The 15,120-nt window shown below is 41.5% G+C and overlaps 1 protein-coding gene across 1 annotated transcript; it reads right to left on the reverse strand.

Annotated features, from left to right (window-relative positions):
- Window positions 1–1,130: 1,130 nt before the first annotated feature.
- Window positions 1,131–13,239, reverse strand: LOC143024371 (uncharacterized). Its single transcript, XM_076183166.1, has 2 exons — window positions 13,144–13,239; window positions 1,131–3,850 (listed from the first exon to the last, which is right to left on the reverse strand). The coding sequence occupies exons 1-2, from the start codon at window positions 13,164–13,166 to the stop codon at window positions 2,695–2,697; spliced, it is 1,179 nt and encodes a 392-aa protein (XP_076039281.1). The 5' UTR covers window positions 13,167–13,239; the 3' UTR covers window positions 1,131–2,694.
- Between the last annotated feature and the right edge of the window lie 1,881 nt (window positions 13,240–15,120).

Below are 15,120 nucleotides of genomic sequence, written 5' to 3' on the forward strand. Positions count from 1 at the left end.
TTGTCATGTGATTTTGTTATGCTGTGTGAGGCAAGACGACGGTGATGGAAGAGAATATTGTGGGCGGAAAAGATGTCTGTGCGCTTCAAGGAGTCCGCTCGTGGTGTGGCAAACGTTGTGATTTACTACCAGCCATTCTGCCAAATCAACAATAGTACATGCCTCTCTCTCTCTTATATCCCGTCTATGTGTTTATTATTATTATTTTTTTAGTATTCTGTATATAGTAAAGGAAGCTTTATAGTACAATGGGTATCACTTTTTAGGATGATAAGAACGATTATCTATACCCCATCCCACTTGTCTCACCTGTCACACATCCTCGACGTGGCAACATGGGAGGAGGGGCGCTGCCACTTATACCATTTATTCAAATTGTTATGAATCTAAAAAGTTATGCTCATTGTACTGTACAACTTCCTTTGCTATATACAAAGATATATATATATAAAACAATTTCAAATAGCACACGGATGAGAAACACGAGAGAGAGAGAGAGAGAGATTGATTTGGCAGACTGGCTAGTAGTGAATCGCGACGTTGCCACATCCTGAAGGGTGTGGAGCGCACAGATGGGCTGGATCAGGAACACTATGACTGACGTTTGGACTACACGTCTTCTTCAGAGTCAAGATTTGTAATCGCAATGTCAGGAATTTAGTGTACCTGATCCAGCCGCGTACACTCCTGCCGCCTTTTCTACCCAACTGTCTCGCTTTCTGAGTATTCTAGTACTGAACCCGGGCACCTCGCATCACGTACTTGATTAATCTAAATCACCACGGTAAGTTGGACTGTCCGGATCAGATAAGAAAGGCATGCATATGCTATATCACAATTACGTTAGGTATTAAACGAAAGAAGAAGAATTATATTTCAAGTGGATTTGGGGCTCTATAGTCGAGGGTCCCCGTTTCATCATTGCGAAGAGGGTAGGTTGTTGGGTTGGGTAACTGTAGGGAAATACCTGATAAAGGTCATTGTTTATCCTCTTATATTTTTAATATTATATATATATATATATATATATATATATATATGTATATATATATATATGTATATATATATATATATATATATATATATATATATATATAATGTTTCATAAACTGAGGCGTGCTGGTCTCGCATTCGCTTAGTTGTGGGTTCGAATCCCGCACTCCTCTCCGATTCTCAGCAGTGACTGTTGTTACCTGCCCCAACAGTCCCTAAAGCGCATATACATAGGGCAAAGGTGACGGCTTCGGCCGCAGCTACTCAGCGCCTCCTGGCGTATGATCCTGACATTTTTGTGTTTTTTTTGTAAACGTAGTTGATAGGAGTGGAAGTATAGCCTGTGGGCCACCACATTTCAAGAAAGTGTTGCCATATATACATTAAGAAGCAGCGTTGCCACATATACAATGGTCTCCTCGGAGCCTGTAACTGCAGAAGTGGAGGAGACTGTAATTAATTGGCAAAATTAATAGACAATAAAACAATGATAATAATAATATAATATGCAGTCATTCAAAATTTTGTTTCCATATTCAGACATGAACCCATAAACGACCTGCAGTCACCGTTGTGTGTGTATATATATATGTGTGTGTGTGTGTGTGTGTGTAATATTCTGTCTGTCGCCAGGAGATTTTAATCAGCCGAGAAAGCTTCTCATCCACTCATTTTCTTTTCGTTCTCACCCTCCCACTCCCATGAAGTGGGAAATGAGAAACCTCCTGTCAGTTGCGGCAAGCCGCTGTTTTCTTTTTAGGCCGATGTTTGGGTCGCCTCCCCGCCTCGCCATGTCTGTCGGGAACCAACGCAAGAAACCCGCAGCGTGTCCCGGGAATCGAACTCACGACCACATAGTCATGAGTTCGACACGGTATCCACTGGGCAACCGGTCAGTTAAGGGTTAGAATTGAAAACGCCCATTTGTTTCTCAGGGCAGATTTTCAAAACAGGTCGCTTGCAAAGCGTAACCCTTTTTTTTGGCTCAGGTGATCAATTTGAGGTCATTTGGCGTTGGCGAGTTGATGGCCTGGACATGAATAATCGAGTGGACATGCACAGTAGACCTTAGGGTGCGGGCTTTGGAGTCATTAAAGTTTGGCTTTGTGTTTTGGTTTGTGACACTTGAGGAGTTCGCCTAGGGGCGGCGTTGCTAAGGATGCACGAAGGCCCAGGGAAAGGACCCGTTGGAAAGAAAACATTCTTGACTTTATACATGCACAGTTAATTATGTATTCATGTTCGTGTTGATGTTTGTGTCACATGTACCAGAGTACGAAATAGGCGACACGTGTTTACAAACAAGAGACCATAAGGCGTGCACTAGGCAGTTCCATGTTCCTTATCATTTGTCATCCCTATCCATATAAACAAGTACAACGGGTACAGTTGACTGTCATTTGCCCAAGCTGTATGTATAGGCTCTTTGTCATTTTCAAACTGAAGAGGCAGAGTTGGTGATTATGAATGTGACTTTGAACATGCATTTATGTGTAAGTGTATGATATTGTTCATAGGTACTTGCTGGTGGGGGGGGAGGGGGAGGGAGAGCCGACTTGCACAGGGTTCCACGAACTGGCTAGGAGACCCAAATCACCACAAGTCACGCTGGTTCTCGATCCGGTGGTAAGGCACTTCTGGTATTGATCACTTCGCGCGCGAAGTTCGCGGTTGGCAGCACGGACTTCGTGGAGAAGAATGTTAGTCTTCGAAGAGGAGGGCTTTGGCTTTCCCCATGTCATCCTTCTTCCCGTTGGTGAGCCATTTCCAGAAATTGCGGAAGCTTTCGTCGTTGTTTAGCGAAGAACCGAAGCTCTTCCCGAGGTCGTTCTTCCCGCCAAGGTTCCCCCAGTGACCGCTGTTTCTCCTGCTGTCCGGTCGGCTCTTGTTGTTCTTCTGATTGGGATTCTTCTTAGGGTCGTCTTCGTTGTCGTTGTCGTCTTTGTATCTTCTTGCGGTTCTTTGTCGTTTTCGTTCTTCCTCCTTGTCTTTCCTCCTGTCCTCCTCCTTGTCTTTCCTCCTGTCCTCCTCGTCTTTCCTCCTGTCCTCCTCCCTGTCTTTCCTCCTGTCCTCCTCGTCTTTCCTCCTGTCCTCCTCCTTGTATTTCCTCCTGTCCTCCTCCTCCTCTTTCCTCTCCTCTTTCCTCTCATCCTCTCTCTCCTTATCTTCCTCCTTTCTCCTTCTCTCTCTTTCTCTTCTTCGTCTTCTTTCCTCTTCATCTTCATCTTTCCCTCTTTTCCTTCGCCTTTCCTCCTCTTCCTCTTCTTCCCTTCTTCGTCTTGCCTCCTCTTCTCTTTCCTTCCTCCTTTTCTCATCCTCTTCCCTTTCCTTCCTCCTTTTCTCATCCTCTTCCCTTTCCTTTCTCCTCTTCTCATCCTCTTCCCTTTCCTTCCTCCTCTTCTCATCCTCTTCCCTTTCCTTCCTCCTTTTCTCATCCTCTTCCCTTTCCTTCCTCCTCTTCTCCTCTTCTTTTTCTTTCCTCCTTCTCTCCTCTTCTTTCTCCCTTTCCCTCCGCCTTCGCTCCTCCTCCTCCTTCCTCCTCTTGTCTTCATCGTCTTCCCTTCCTCTAGGGTCTTCCCTCTCTCTTCTCTTCCGCTCCTCCTCTTCCTTCTTCCGCTTCCTCTCGTCTTCGTCCTTCCTCTCCGTCTCGTCCTTCCTCCTCCTCGCCTCGTCGTCTCGAAGCCTCTTCTCCTTCTCCTCCGCCTCCCTCTTCTTCCGATCTGCCGACTTTTCCGAGATCGAGGGGAGGTTCGACGAACTCTTCGGCTTCTGCTGTTGGGTTTTCGAAGTGGAAAGCTTCTCGATGCCCCTCTTGGCCATGATGAAGTCGGCCAGCGACTGCCGCTCCCCCATCCTGCTGTAGGAAGAAACAAAAACGCGCGTTAGAACCTGAAGAAAGGATTACCGAAGTAGTGAGGGTGGTTGCGAACTTTATTTTATTTTATTTTTTTTTTACTTAGGTCCGGATCCGGAAGCTTAACAGTGCCGGATATGTTCCGGATAATAAACAACATTGACCCCGGAACACCAAAGAAAGGGTCACGTTTCGTTGTCCTCTGTGTCACAGCTCTGGCCATATTAGATATAAGATGACCGTAGAAATTAGTATTAGTGCACAATATCACTACATAATATTACATATATTAAGATAGTACAAAATATTACATAACAGCATTAGCACACAATGTTCCATACCCAGGAATATCTTAATATTCTTATATTCGTTTACACTCGTTCTTGATATTCATTTTATCAATATATACATAGACAAAGAAAAAATAACAGATTGTATAATTGAAAAAAAAACCGCATCAGGTTTTCAGCGTTTGTGTGTGTAGATGGGCGTGTCTTTGTATACATAAACAAACCACACAAGGTATTCAGCGTTTGTGTGTGTGTGTATATTCACCTTTCACCTTGGTCTTTGGATCACGTGCTGGACTCGTGATCGACAGCTATTTCTATCGCGGAAGAGAGCCCAGAGCTCGTATGACCGATTTATGGGTAATGCTGTGACCTTACACGCACACACACACACCCAACTCCCCGCCCATGAAAGTTGGAGTAACGACTCGAAGCGCAGCGATACTGAAATTATTTCAGCCCTGGGCAGGATTCGAACCCGGACCGCCGTAGTGACAGTCAGGGACTCTATCAACCGTGCCACCGAGTCGTGTGTGTGTGTGTGTGTGTGTGTGTGTGTGTGTGTGTGTGTGTGTGTGTGTGTGTGTGTGTGTGTGTGTGTGTGTGTGTGTGTGTGTCTGTGTACATAAACAAAACACGCAAGGTAATCAGAATTTGTGTGTGTGTATGTTTGTGTAGGGGGAGTGCCATTGTATACATAAACCACACAAAGTATTCAGCGGTTTTTTTTTTGTGTGTGTATTCACTTGGTCTTTGGATCACGTGTTGGACTCGTGATCGACAGCTATTTCCCTCCTGGAAGAGAGCTCAGAGCTCGTAGGTCCGATCTATGGGTAATGCTATGACCTTGCACACACACACACACCCAACTCCCCGCCCACGAGGTCAGAGTAACGACCCAAGGCACAGCGATACCGAAATAATTTCGGCCCTGGGCAGGATTCGAACTGTGTACTGGGAGCACTTCTACTTCCCAGTTCAGCGCTCTACCAACTGTGTGTGTGTGTGTGTGTGTATTTACCTAGTTGTATTTTACGGGAAGGGGAGCTATGCTCGTGGTGTCCCGTCTTCATATCTCATTTTATCTAAACTACTATGTGTGTGTGTGTGTGTGTGTGTGTGTGTGTGTAGAGGGCGTGTCATTTTATACATAAACAAACCACACACATGGTATTCAGCGTTTGTGTATGTCTGTAGGGGGCGTGTCTTTGAATACATAAACAAACCAAGGTATTCAGCGTTTGTGTGTGTGTGTGTGTGTGTGCAGGGGGCGTGTCCTCACCGAGACATATGTTCCCCCCATGGTACTGTTCTTCATGTTTTCGACCACGCCAAGCCGTTAGTCACGACAAGAGTAGTCATTACTGGAACGATAGTCATCTTTCACAGCCTTGCTTCCATTCTCGGCCTTGTTGACAAAGATCGGGCGAGATTTTTTTCATCAAAAGTGTCTTCCAAGAGAACATAAGAATGGAGGAGACTGTGAGAGACCATAGGGCCTACACTAGGCAGTTCCATGTCCCATACCGCCTGTCATTCCCATCCATAAAGTTATCTGTCTCTTAAGACAACCGATAGTTTCAGTGCTCACTCCTACATGGTTACTAAGTCCATTCCGCTGGTCATTGGTTAAGAAATAGAGTAGACTTAGTACCTATGTAGTGAGCGCTGAAACAGCTGGACGCCTTAAGAGAAGATTGGGTAATAACTATGGATAGGGATGACAGCTGGTAATTGACACGGGACTGCCCAGTGTAGGCCTTATGGTCTCTTGGAGTCTCCTTCATTCTTATGCTCCCGTGTACTCTTAGAAGCGCAGGAGAGAACGAAATCTATTCCACATGGTTTGCTGGTATAGTGGTTAGTGTCGTTGCCTGCTATTCTGAGGTATCAAGATCGTGACCCGCTTACAGCGCGAAAACTCCAAGGTCAAACGTCAGTTCAAACACTTGCTTGACAAACCGTTTGATCGTGTAAATGGCCCTTTACGATTCGTTTGGAAACGCCAAAGCAATATGCTAAAATGTCTCTCGTTATTTGTTGTTTTTAGCTGTTTAAGTTTATTTATTTTTCATTTTTGTTTTATTTATTTTATTTATTTATTTATTTATTCATTTTTCACTTATTTTTATTTCTAGCAAATATTCGTGCTTGTTACCCTTTACCTGTGCAAGTCTTATTTTCCTCTTCAAAGCGAATTAATTTCTCTCCGAAATTGAACTTCAACTGCAACCGGTCATTCTGTAATCACTGCTTTTATCTATTTTATGTAAGACGGTAACACTGCGAACGCTGTTGGTCTCAAATAACTATGAAGTCCATTTCGTTCTCTGCTGTTTACAACCTACACGTTTTTGGAGGAAAGTGGGGCAATACACGATCAATATTATTGTGCAATATTCCGCATTGTAAAATATTATTGACGGTATAGCCTAGGAATGGTTCGTGATGGTTAGGACAGGAGACAGTAAAGTCTGGAACCCCTCTTTAGTCACAACCTAAATAGCAGATGGTGTCGGCCAAGTGGTCAATGATATTGTGCAATACGGAATATTGCGCAATAATATTGGTCGTGTAGGGCCAGCTTTTGTTTCGTTCTCTGCAAAATTAACTTACACTTCGCCTCGCGTCATTTCTGTTCTCCAAACATCCCAATTTGCCTGCCATGTTCTTCCTCATGTTTTGCATCGAAGTCACTGACTACAAACGTGTATTTATTTATTACTTATTGTTTATTTTTTACTTAATTTTTTATTTGGCCTTCACCAACTTACATCGATAGATCTTCAGAAAGACGTGAAGAAAGTTAATTGTAAATTACCCGAACTGTACTGTCTATAGATGTCCCTGAATTATGGTACAATGCTCACAAGGAAGGAGACTTGAAAATACCTTAACAGCCACAGAACTATTTGTTTGTCAAATTATATATATATATATATATATATATATATATATATATATATATATATATATATATATATATATATATATATATATCTGTGTGTGTGTGTGTGTATGTATATATATCACAATAACATGTTCGGATCATGAGCCCCATTTTCTGTAACCAAGGTCATCGATATACAGATCGGTCGCCATGCAGCCGTCTTGACGTCATATCGTTTGTAATATGTTGATGACGTCAGCTGAGCCGCACGGGACAGGAAAGGCTCGCATTGACTGAGGCGAAACCAATTTCGTTTGTGCTTTCTTACTAAACTAGTTTTTGCACAGAACATTGTCAGACATTTTGCACCATTTTTATTATGAAAAAAAAAAAAATAGTAATAATGGTAATGATTGCGCCCTTGGAATATGAATATCAATCGGACACAACATTAATTTTTTTCTGCGTTGTATAACTTTGGTTGCCTGTTCTATCAGTCATTAAGGCGTAGTCACCTTGCTTATCAGCTATTATGAATTAATTATAACTGCATTTTTCATTGCGGTTTCTTTAGCGGGCAGTCATATACCCAATATATTTTTTGTATTACGCAATTATGTTTGCATGTACTAATCTTCCTTCACTCATTCTTTCCATGTGTCCAAACCATCCCAATACTCCTTCACCAGTCCTGTCTGCCATCTCCCTTTCCACCCCAGCTCTCCTTATCTCGTTTCTCACGCTGTCCAACATCCTAACCCCCACCATACTTCTCAGACATATTTAAACTTTTCCTTTCTGCCTCTCTTAAATTCTAGGTCTCTGACCCATAACAATGCTGTCGGCACAATCACCCCTTCATATAGTCTCGTCCTTGCATCCATTCCCAAACGCCTATTTCTAATGACACTTTTTAATTCCCCAAGCCTGAGAGAAGCAATTAGATGCCTCGGGGACCAAGGCATTTATTTGCTTCTCTCAGTCTACAATTTATCTCCACCTCCACTCCTCCCTTTCCTGCCACATGCGACACCAAATACTATCCACTTCCTCCAGCCTTTCTCCTTGGAAATACTATCCACTTCCTCCAGCCTTTCTCCTTGAAAACACTATCCACTTCCTCTAGCCTTTCTCCTTGAAAACTTACTTCCAACTCGCTGCCATCCTCTCCTTGTACATCTCATCACCTTCCTTTTATCCACGTTTACCTTCAACTTTCTCCTATCGCATATCCTCCCAAACTCCGTCACTAACTTCCCTAATCCCTCCTCTGACTCTGCCGCAAGCGCAGTGTCGTCAGCAAACAACAACTGGCTCACCTCCCTCTTTTCTCCGTTTTCTTTAACCATCTCCAGTCCCGTGCCCGTTACCCTCGCCTTTACCTCTCGCACCACCCCATCCATGTACACATTGAACAACCATGGCGACATGACATATCCCTGTCTAAGTCCCACCTTTACCTCAGACCATTCGTTCTCTCCATTTCCAATTCTAACACAGACTCTACTACTCTTGTAAAAACTCTTGACTGACCTATGCAGCTCTCCCCCAATCCCATGCATCTGCAAAAACTCCCATAGTGCCTTCCTGTCTACCCTGTCATAAGCTTTTTACAAATCCTTAAAGGCCCGAAAAGCATCCTTACCTTTTCCTATAGCTTTCTCACATATCTGCTATGCCACAAAAATTTGATCCATAGAGCCCCTACCTTTCCTAAACCCATATTGTTCCTCACCAATTATTCCCTCTTCTACTCTCCTAATCCTCTCAATCAAAACCCTCCCATAAGCCTTCCCAACTACACTCAAGAAACTGATCCCTCTGAAACTACTGCACTCACACTTGTCCCCTTTCCACGTGTAAAGTGGAATTATACAGATATTCCTCCAGCATCGTCATATACTGGAATGTATTCCTGTATATTTCCCCCCTTGTTTTTTTTAATTTATATCTTTCTTCATCATCGTCGTCGTCGTCATCACCATCATCATCATCATCATAACCATCATTATTATAACCATCATTGCCATCACCATTATCATTATCATCATCATCAAGAAGACATAGTAGGGAATAACAATGTTCCCAAATCCAAAGTCTATCTGTTCTATCCCCTCAACTCTCCATTTGGCGGGGCTAAGAAGCCTCCCCAAAACCTAGAAAAAGTCTACTTTGAAAACAAATTTATTATTCCACACACACACACACACACACACACACACACACACACACACACACACACACACACACACACACACACACACACACACACACACACACACACACACACACACACACACACACACACACACACACACACACACTCTTTTTTAGCATCTAAAAGCGCCCTGCCCCTGAACCTGTGAACTAAAATAATTATCACACAACCTTGGGACTCGACAGACAATCCCTTTGAAACATTTGCAAAACCATCCAAACAAAACTTAAAATGGATGCCAAGTCTTCCCTCCTCAATCACAGACCCCCGAATATTAGACTCGGTTCACTGTCTCTGCCCACTCATAAGCACAGATGGTTACCAGAATACCCCAATGAAATGTTAACGATTTTATGTAGAAAGTGGATCCCCCCGTCAAGCATTCGTCGTTCATTGAAACCACTTAAACGTATCTACTACTTCAAGATTTCCCCTTACTGCCTCAATGTGTTAACACGATCTTCGACCCATTAACCTTTTAGAAATTTGACATACGCTCGCATTGTACCCGTCCATATGGCATGAAAAGTATAGACTTGCTCTCTACACTAAAAATAGCTGACAATGTCCTTCAGTCACAACATTTACCCAGGCAACATGATTACTACCTACAATATGTCCTTTCCCTATCTTGGCCATACTATAAAAAATATACCAATCGATATCAAGCAAGAATATCTTTGCCACCTAACTTCCCATTCATCTGCGAACATGTATACAGATGGATCACGTTCTGACCATAGAGTGGATTATGCAGGAATATCTTTCATAGACGTTGGATCTGGAACTCTTTCCTTACCTCCTTCATGTCATTCGTTACCGCCAAAAGCTGTACTCCCCTTGTTGGTTTATTCCTTATTTACAACTTCCCCTCGTCCACCGTAAATAATCATCTCAAGACTCACGAAACTCCCAGGAACACTCCACTCTCCACTCCCACCACCCGTTGATCCACAAGATCCACTCGTGGATTATCCGAGTCTCCTTCCACATCCAACCTCCACCCTTTTGTTGGTTGCCATTTCGCGTTGGCATCCCGGATAATGAACGGGCCGACAAGGCAGCTCGAGACGCGGTGTCAATCCCGTTTGGACGCTTCCAGTCCAGTGCCTGCAACAGTCTATCCTACCCTCTGGTCCACACTACAAAACGTGTTGCAAAAACCCTGGAAGGAACACCCGACAAAACAGACAAACCTCATAAACGCCTAATATGGCCTTATATGGACCTTTCTCCTACCAATGTAATCGACGCTTTGAGACAGCACTTAATAAGCTTAAGAACATGAGATCCTCGTCTCACTTTATGCCCATCTTATGACTAGAGAAGGCCCTCCCACCACCCACTTTCTCCCTATTACTATGTGTCTTATGAGGTAAAACAATTGAAGTGAATGGAGAATGGCTGTGTATAGATGATACCGTGATGCAAAGATGGGAGGGGATGGGGGGGGATGGGGTGTTAGGAAGTGGTTATGTATGAATGATAGCATAGTCTGACGCAGCTCGAAAGGATGTCTCCCCGTCTTGTCTCTCTCTCTCTCTCTCTCTCTCTCTCTCTCTCTCTCTCTCTCTCTCTCTCTCTCTCTCTCTCTCTCTCTCTCTCTCTCTCTCTCCTTTTGCATGAGGTGACGGAGAGGGTGGGGTTGCCGATTAAGTGAAGGACTTGGTATGGATGTGGTGTGGCTTGCTGCATTGTTTCTGACCAAGGGTAGTGGTCGGGATACAGAGATGACCCGTCATCCATGAGGAGCTATGATGAAAGGAAAGGAAAGGTGATAGATGGGAATAGAATGGGTAGGATCGGGTACTTGCCTTTTGATTTGGCTACCCCCCTTGTAAGGGGGAAAAAGCCCTTGAACTATATAGACAGAATATCGTCTCCAGCGTCTTTTGAAAGTGCGATACACACAGGACGTGGAATACCCAATTAAATGGGATATGTCAGTGAACAACACGAGAGTGGGAGTTAATAAAAGCGTACCAGTGTTAGAATTAACTTCATTACAAGAAGACGTACAATTATAATTTTGACTACTGCGTTTGGAGAAGTATCAGATGAAACAGTGAAGAAAGAACAGAAAATTTGAAGAAAAAAAAAGTGAGTGAAAATGATAGTGACAACTGGTATGGAAGAATGTGGACTATATAGGGGGAACAGCTAGTAAGGAAAGTGGTATATTATAATGAATAGTACAACCACAAGGAGGAATATTTAGGGATAACAAAATAAACACAAGGATGTGGTAGACAGTGATGACATTGGGTATAGATACTATGAACCTGCCAGAAAGGGTGTACAAACCCAAGACAGTAGACAGATTGCAAGGATCGATAGAGCTAATTTTTTCATCGACTTAATGAACGTAAGCAAGGTCCAAATTGTTAGTTAAACTCCAATATTATAACCCTTGAACTAATCACGATAAACAAAATGGAGACAGAAGAACATAAGATTGAAGGAGACTACAAGAGAATATGAGGCCTACGCTAGGCAGTTCCATGTCCATTACCAACTATCATCCCCATCCATAAATTTATCTAACCTTTTCTTAAAACAATCTAAAATTCTCTTAGTTCGTCGTTCAGTTTCTCACTGTGACGGAAGAGTAATTTGACATTTGAAAAAAAAAAAATCGTAACTGAAGTCGTTTCTACTCAATAGAATAAAATTGAGTTTGTTGGAAATAAAACACGCTGGAATTTAAGTAAAATGAGAAAATTCTTAAAATGAAACATCGCTTTTAAAGAGGTGATGTTCTTGATAAGTTTGGGATATGTAGATAACGAATAAAAAGTGTGAAATTGGGATAATGAAATAAAAGATTAAAAGATGATAAGACATTATAGAAGCTGAGTCATTGCAGAAATGACCCCCCCCCCAAAAAAAAAAAAAACAGTAAGGATACTGAGCGACCTAACAATTTTTTTTTTACTAATATTGTTATGATCTATAAGTTTTATACATATTGTAATCTTATTTCTACAACCTATTTGAATTTATATAATACCCGTGAAAGTACAGGTTCTTTGGGTTATAAGTAGTACTTTACCAGCGTCGTAGTACTTATGATAGTACCAAAACACACTGCACACATAGCAGAACATTTCAGGACTGGACAACTTTTTTCGCGTACATGACACAGCATTTTGTTCTCAGTATTGTTTGTTTAGAGTATGACATTTTACACAGTCAAAGAGAAACATCCATTTTTGTTTCTGGTAGGCTTAATTTTTTCGTGTAATTTGCCACTTTACTGTATTCTTCCTATGTATCAGATAAAGACATGAAACATGTCTAGTCTTTATTCTATGTCTTTTTTTCCACCAAACACTATTTCCCTCACAAAAAAAGTACTTCAGTGGGGGAAATTTTTAACACAAAAATAAGAAGTGGTTTTTGATTCACAGCAGTTTTGTCCCACATATAGTCATAGTCTGTCCTCTTGTTCACAAGCAACAACTTTTGTCCATTTTTAGGAACCTTTAAACACGCAATACGCCATGTTTTACACCACTTGGCCAAAGAAAAAGAATAACTTTTAGAAAATAAATTACTTCATCGTTGTTATTGTCACTGGAAGGTTCAGCGTCAGACCTTGTGTTCACGGATTCGGCGACTAAAGCCTGTCTTTGCGTGACGTGGGCTTGACCAGCAATCTGAAGAAGTACAGCATGTGACAGACTATCGATCAGAACACAGATTTTCGTGTGTGTGGACAACCCATTTCTTTTTCTACTTTTTCCAAAAAAACAACGAACCGACACAATTCACAGTCGTTATCACCGTAACGGTTTTAACGGTTCCAGGATTCAAATTACATCTGGAAATTTTGTATCAATTCTTTTCTTTATCTTTCTCATCCTGCTTTGGTAATTCGGTTTTTTGTTTTCCCTACCTTTTTCTCTTACTCAGCATCATTGTCTTTTATGAGGGAAACCCCCCCAACAGGTTTCGGATTCTTAAGGAGTCAGGAGTGGATGTTGCACCCAAGGTGTTCAACCTAATTCTACACTCATCGTCTGCTTGCATTCCCCTTATGACTCAAGCAGCTCAACGTTTGAAATAAATGACGATAGACAAGCGCATGCGATCTTGTCTCCGAATATCATATACTAATTGTCTTCGTGAATTAATTAATTACTGGGGCTCTGTCATCACACCTATTAATTTAAGAGAATAAAGCGTTAACTAAAATTGGAAGGTTAACTACGCCTTGGGGATTAAAGACCTTGGTAAATAGAGTCACGAACAAAAGTTTTGACACACGTTAAGGTTTCCACAACGTCAATATGATTTGATTTTGTCAAGTGCGTGATATGTTTTCCTATGTACTGTTGAGCTTAAGACTACGTTATTTTCTTGAATAGATAAAGAAAAAAGACAATTCTCAGACAAAGAATTTTTATTTTGTTATGAAATTTTCAGGGTGGGTAAAAACTTTTGTATGCGACTGTACTTGTTGGTGTCGCAGTTCCCGCCCTATTTCAAACAAGAGCTGAGATTTTTCGCATGGTCAGCAAACACGGTTTTTGAAGGTGGCGTCACACTAGGCATTTCTCGCTAGCATGCTACTTGCTTTTGCTACTTGCTTTTGCTACTTGCTTTTGCTTCTTCGTTTGAGTAGAAATGACTTCGATGACGATTTTTTTTTCAAATTTCCAAATGTCAAATTACTCTTGCGTCACAGTGAGAAATCAAATGACGAACTAAGAGATGTTAAATCTAGAATACGAATATTAGACACATTCTTGAGATGTTCTTATGGAACTCTAGATTACTGTACCCGAGGTCGTTTTTATATTCAAACGAAGTAGCAAAAGTAAGTAGCATGCTAGCGAGAAATGCTTACTGTGCCGCCAGCTCAAATTGATATTGGTAATTGGTGGTGTTTTGCGTTCTTTTGGGTCACGTGACCCATTTATTGATCATTTTCTCTTCACTTCTGGTTTATTGAGAACGAAGGCTGCTTTGTCTGCATTGTTTTAAGAAGTCTCAAAATCTATTTCATGTACTGCTTACTTTATTTGTTTTTTTAATTTGATTTGATTTATTAATTTATATTTTGTTGGTTTATTTCATTATTATCATTATCATTATTATTGTTATTGATATATATATACTCATTTATCCATTTCATTGTGTTTATTTGTTTTTATTTATCTGTTTTATTAAATATTTATTCTATTTATGCATCTTATTTTTATTATTATCATCATTATTATTACTATTGTTATTATTGGTTTATTTATTTATCTTACTTCTGTTTATTTATTATATATATATATACTGTATATAGATATATATATATATATATATATATATATATTTTTTTTTTATGGCTTTATTTTCCATTTGAGTCGTTCTTTGCACATCTTCCGTGTTCGAACCGCCAAGCTGGGTATGGTGTCCCTTCACTGTAAGTCCAGTGACCTAACCTAACCTAAGCTCCCTGTCAGTCCAATGACCTTAATCAGGGACGCTGTTCGTGACAAGCACTCGTCCAGGTTCGATTCCTCCTTGTCGATCACGACAACTGGATGATCGACGGAGACTCGAAGTCTTCAGCCGTGTGATTAGTCACTGCCTTGGATCACGTGTAGGACTCATGATCGACAACTATTGCCTTCTCGGATGAGAGATCATATGTGGCTCGATCTATGGGTAATGCTGTGACCTTGCACACACACATACACACACACACACACACACACACACACACACACACACACACACACACACACACACACACACACACACACACACACACACACACACACACACACACACACACACACACACACACACACACACACACACACACACACACACACACACACACACACACACACACACTCTCAGTGGTAGAGTTCCC

The sequence above is a fragment of the Oratosquilla oratoria genome, chromosome 4 (genome assembly GCF_046742065.1).
Source record: "Oratosquilla oratoria isolate Oo_2021 chromosome 4, ASM4674206v1, whole genome shotgun sequence".
Lineage (NCBI taxonomy): Eukaryota > Metazoa > Arthropoda > Malacostraca > Stomatopoda > Squillidae > Oratosquilla > Oratosquilla oratoria.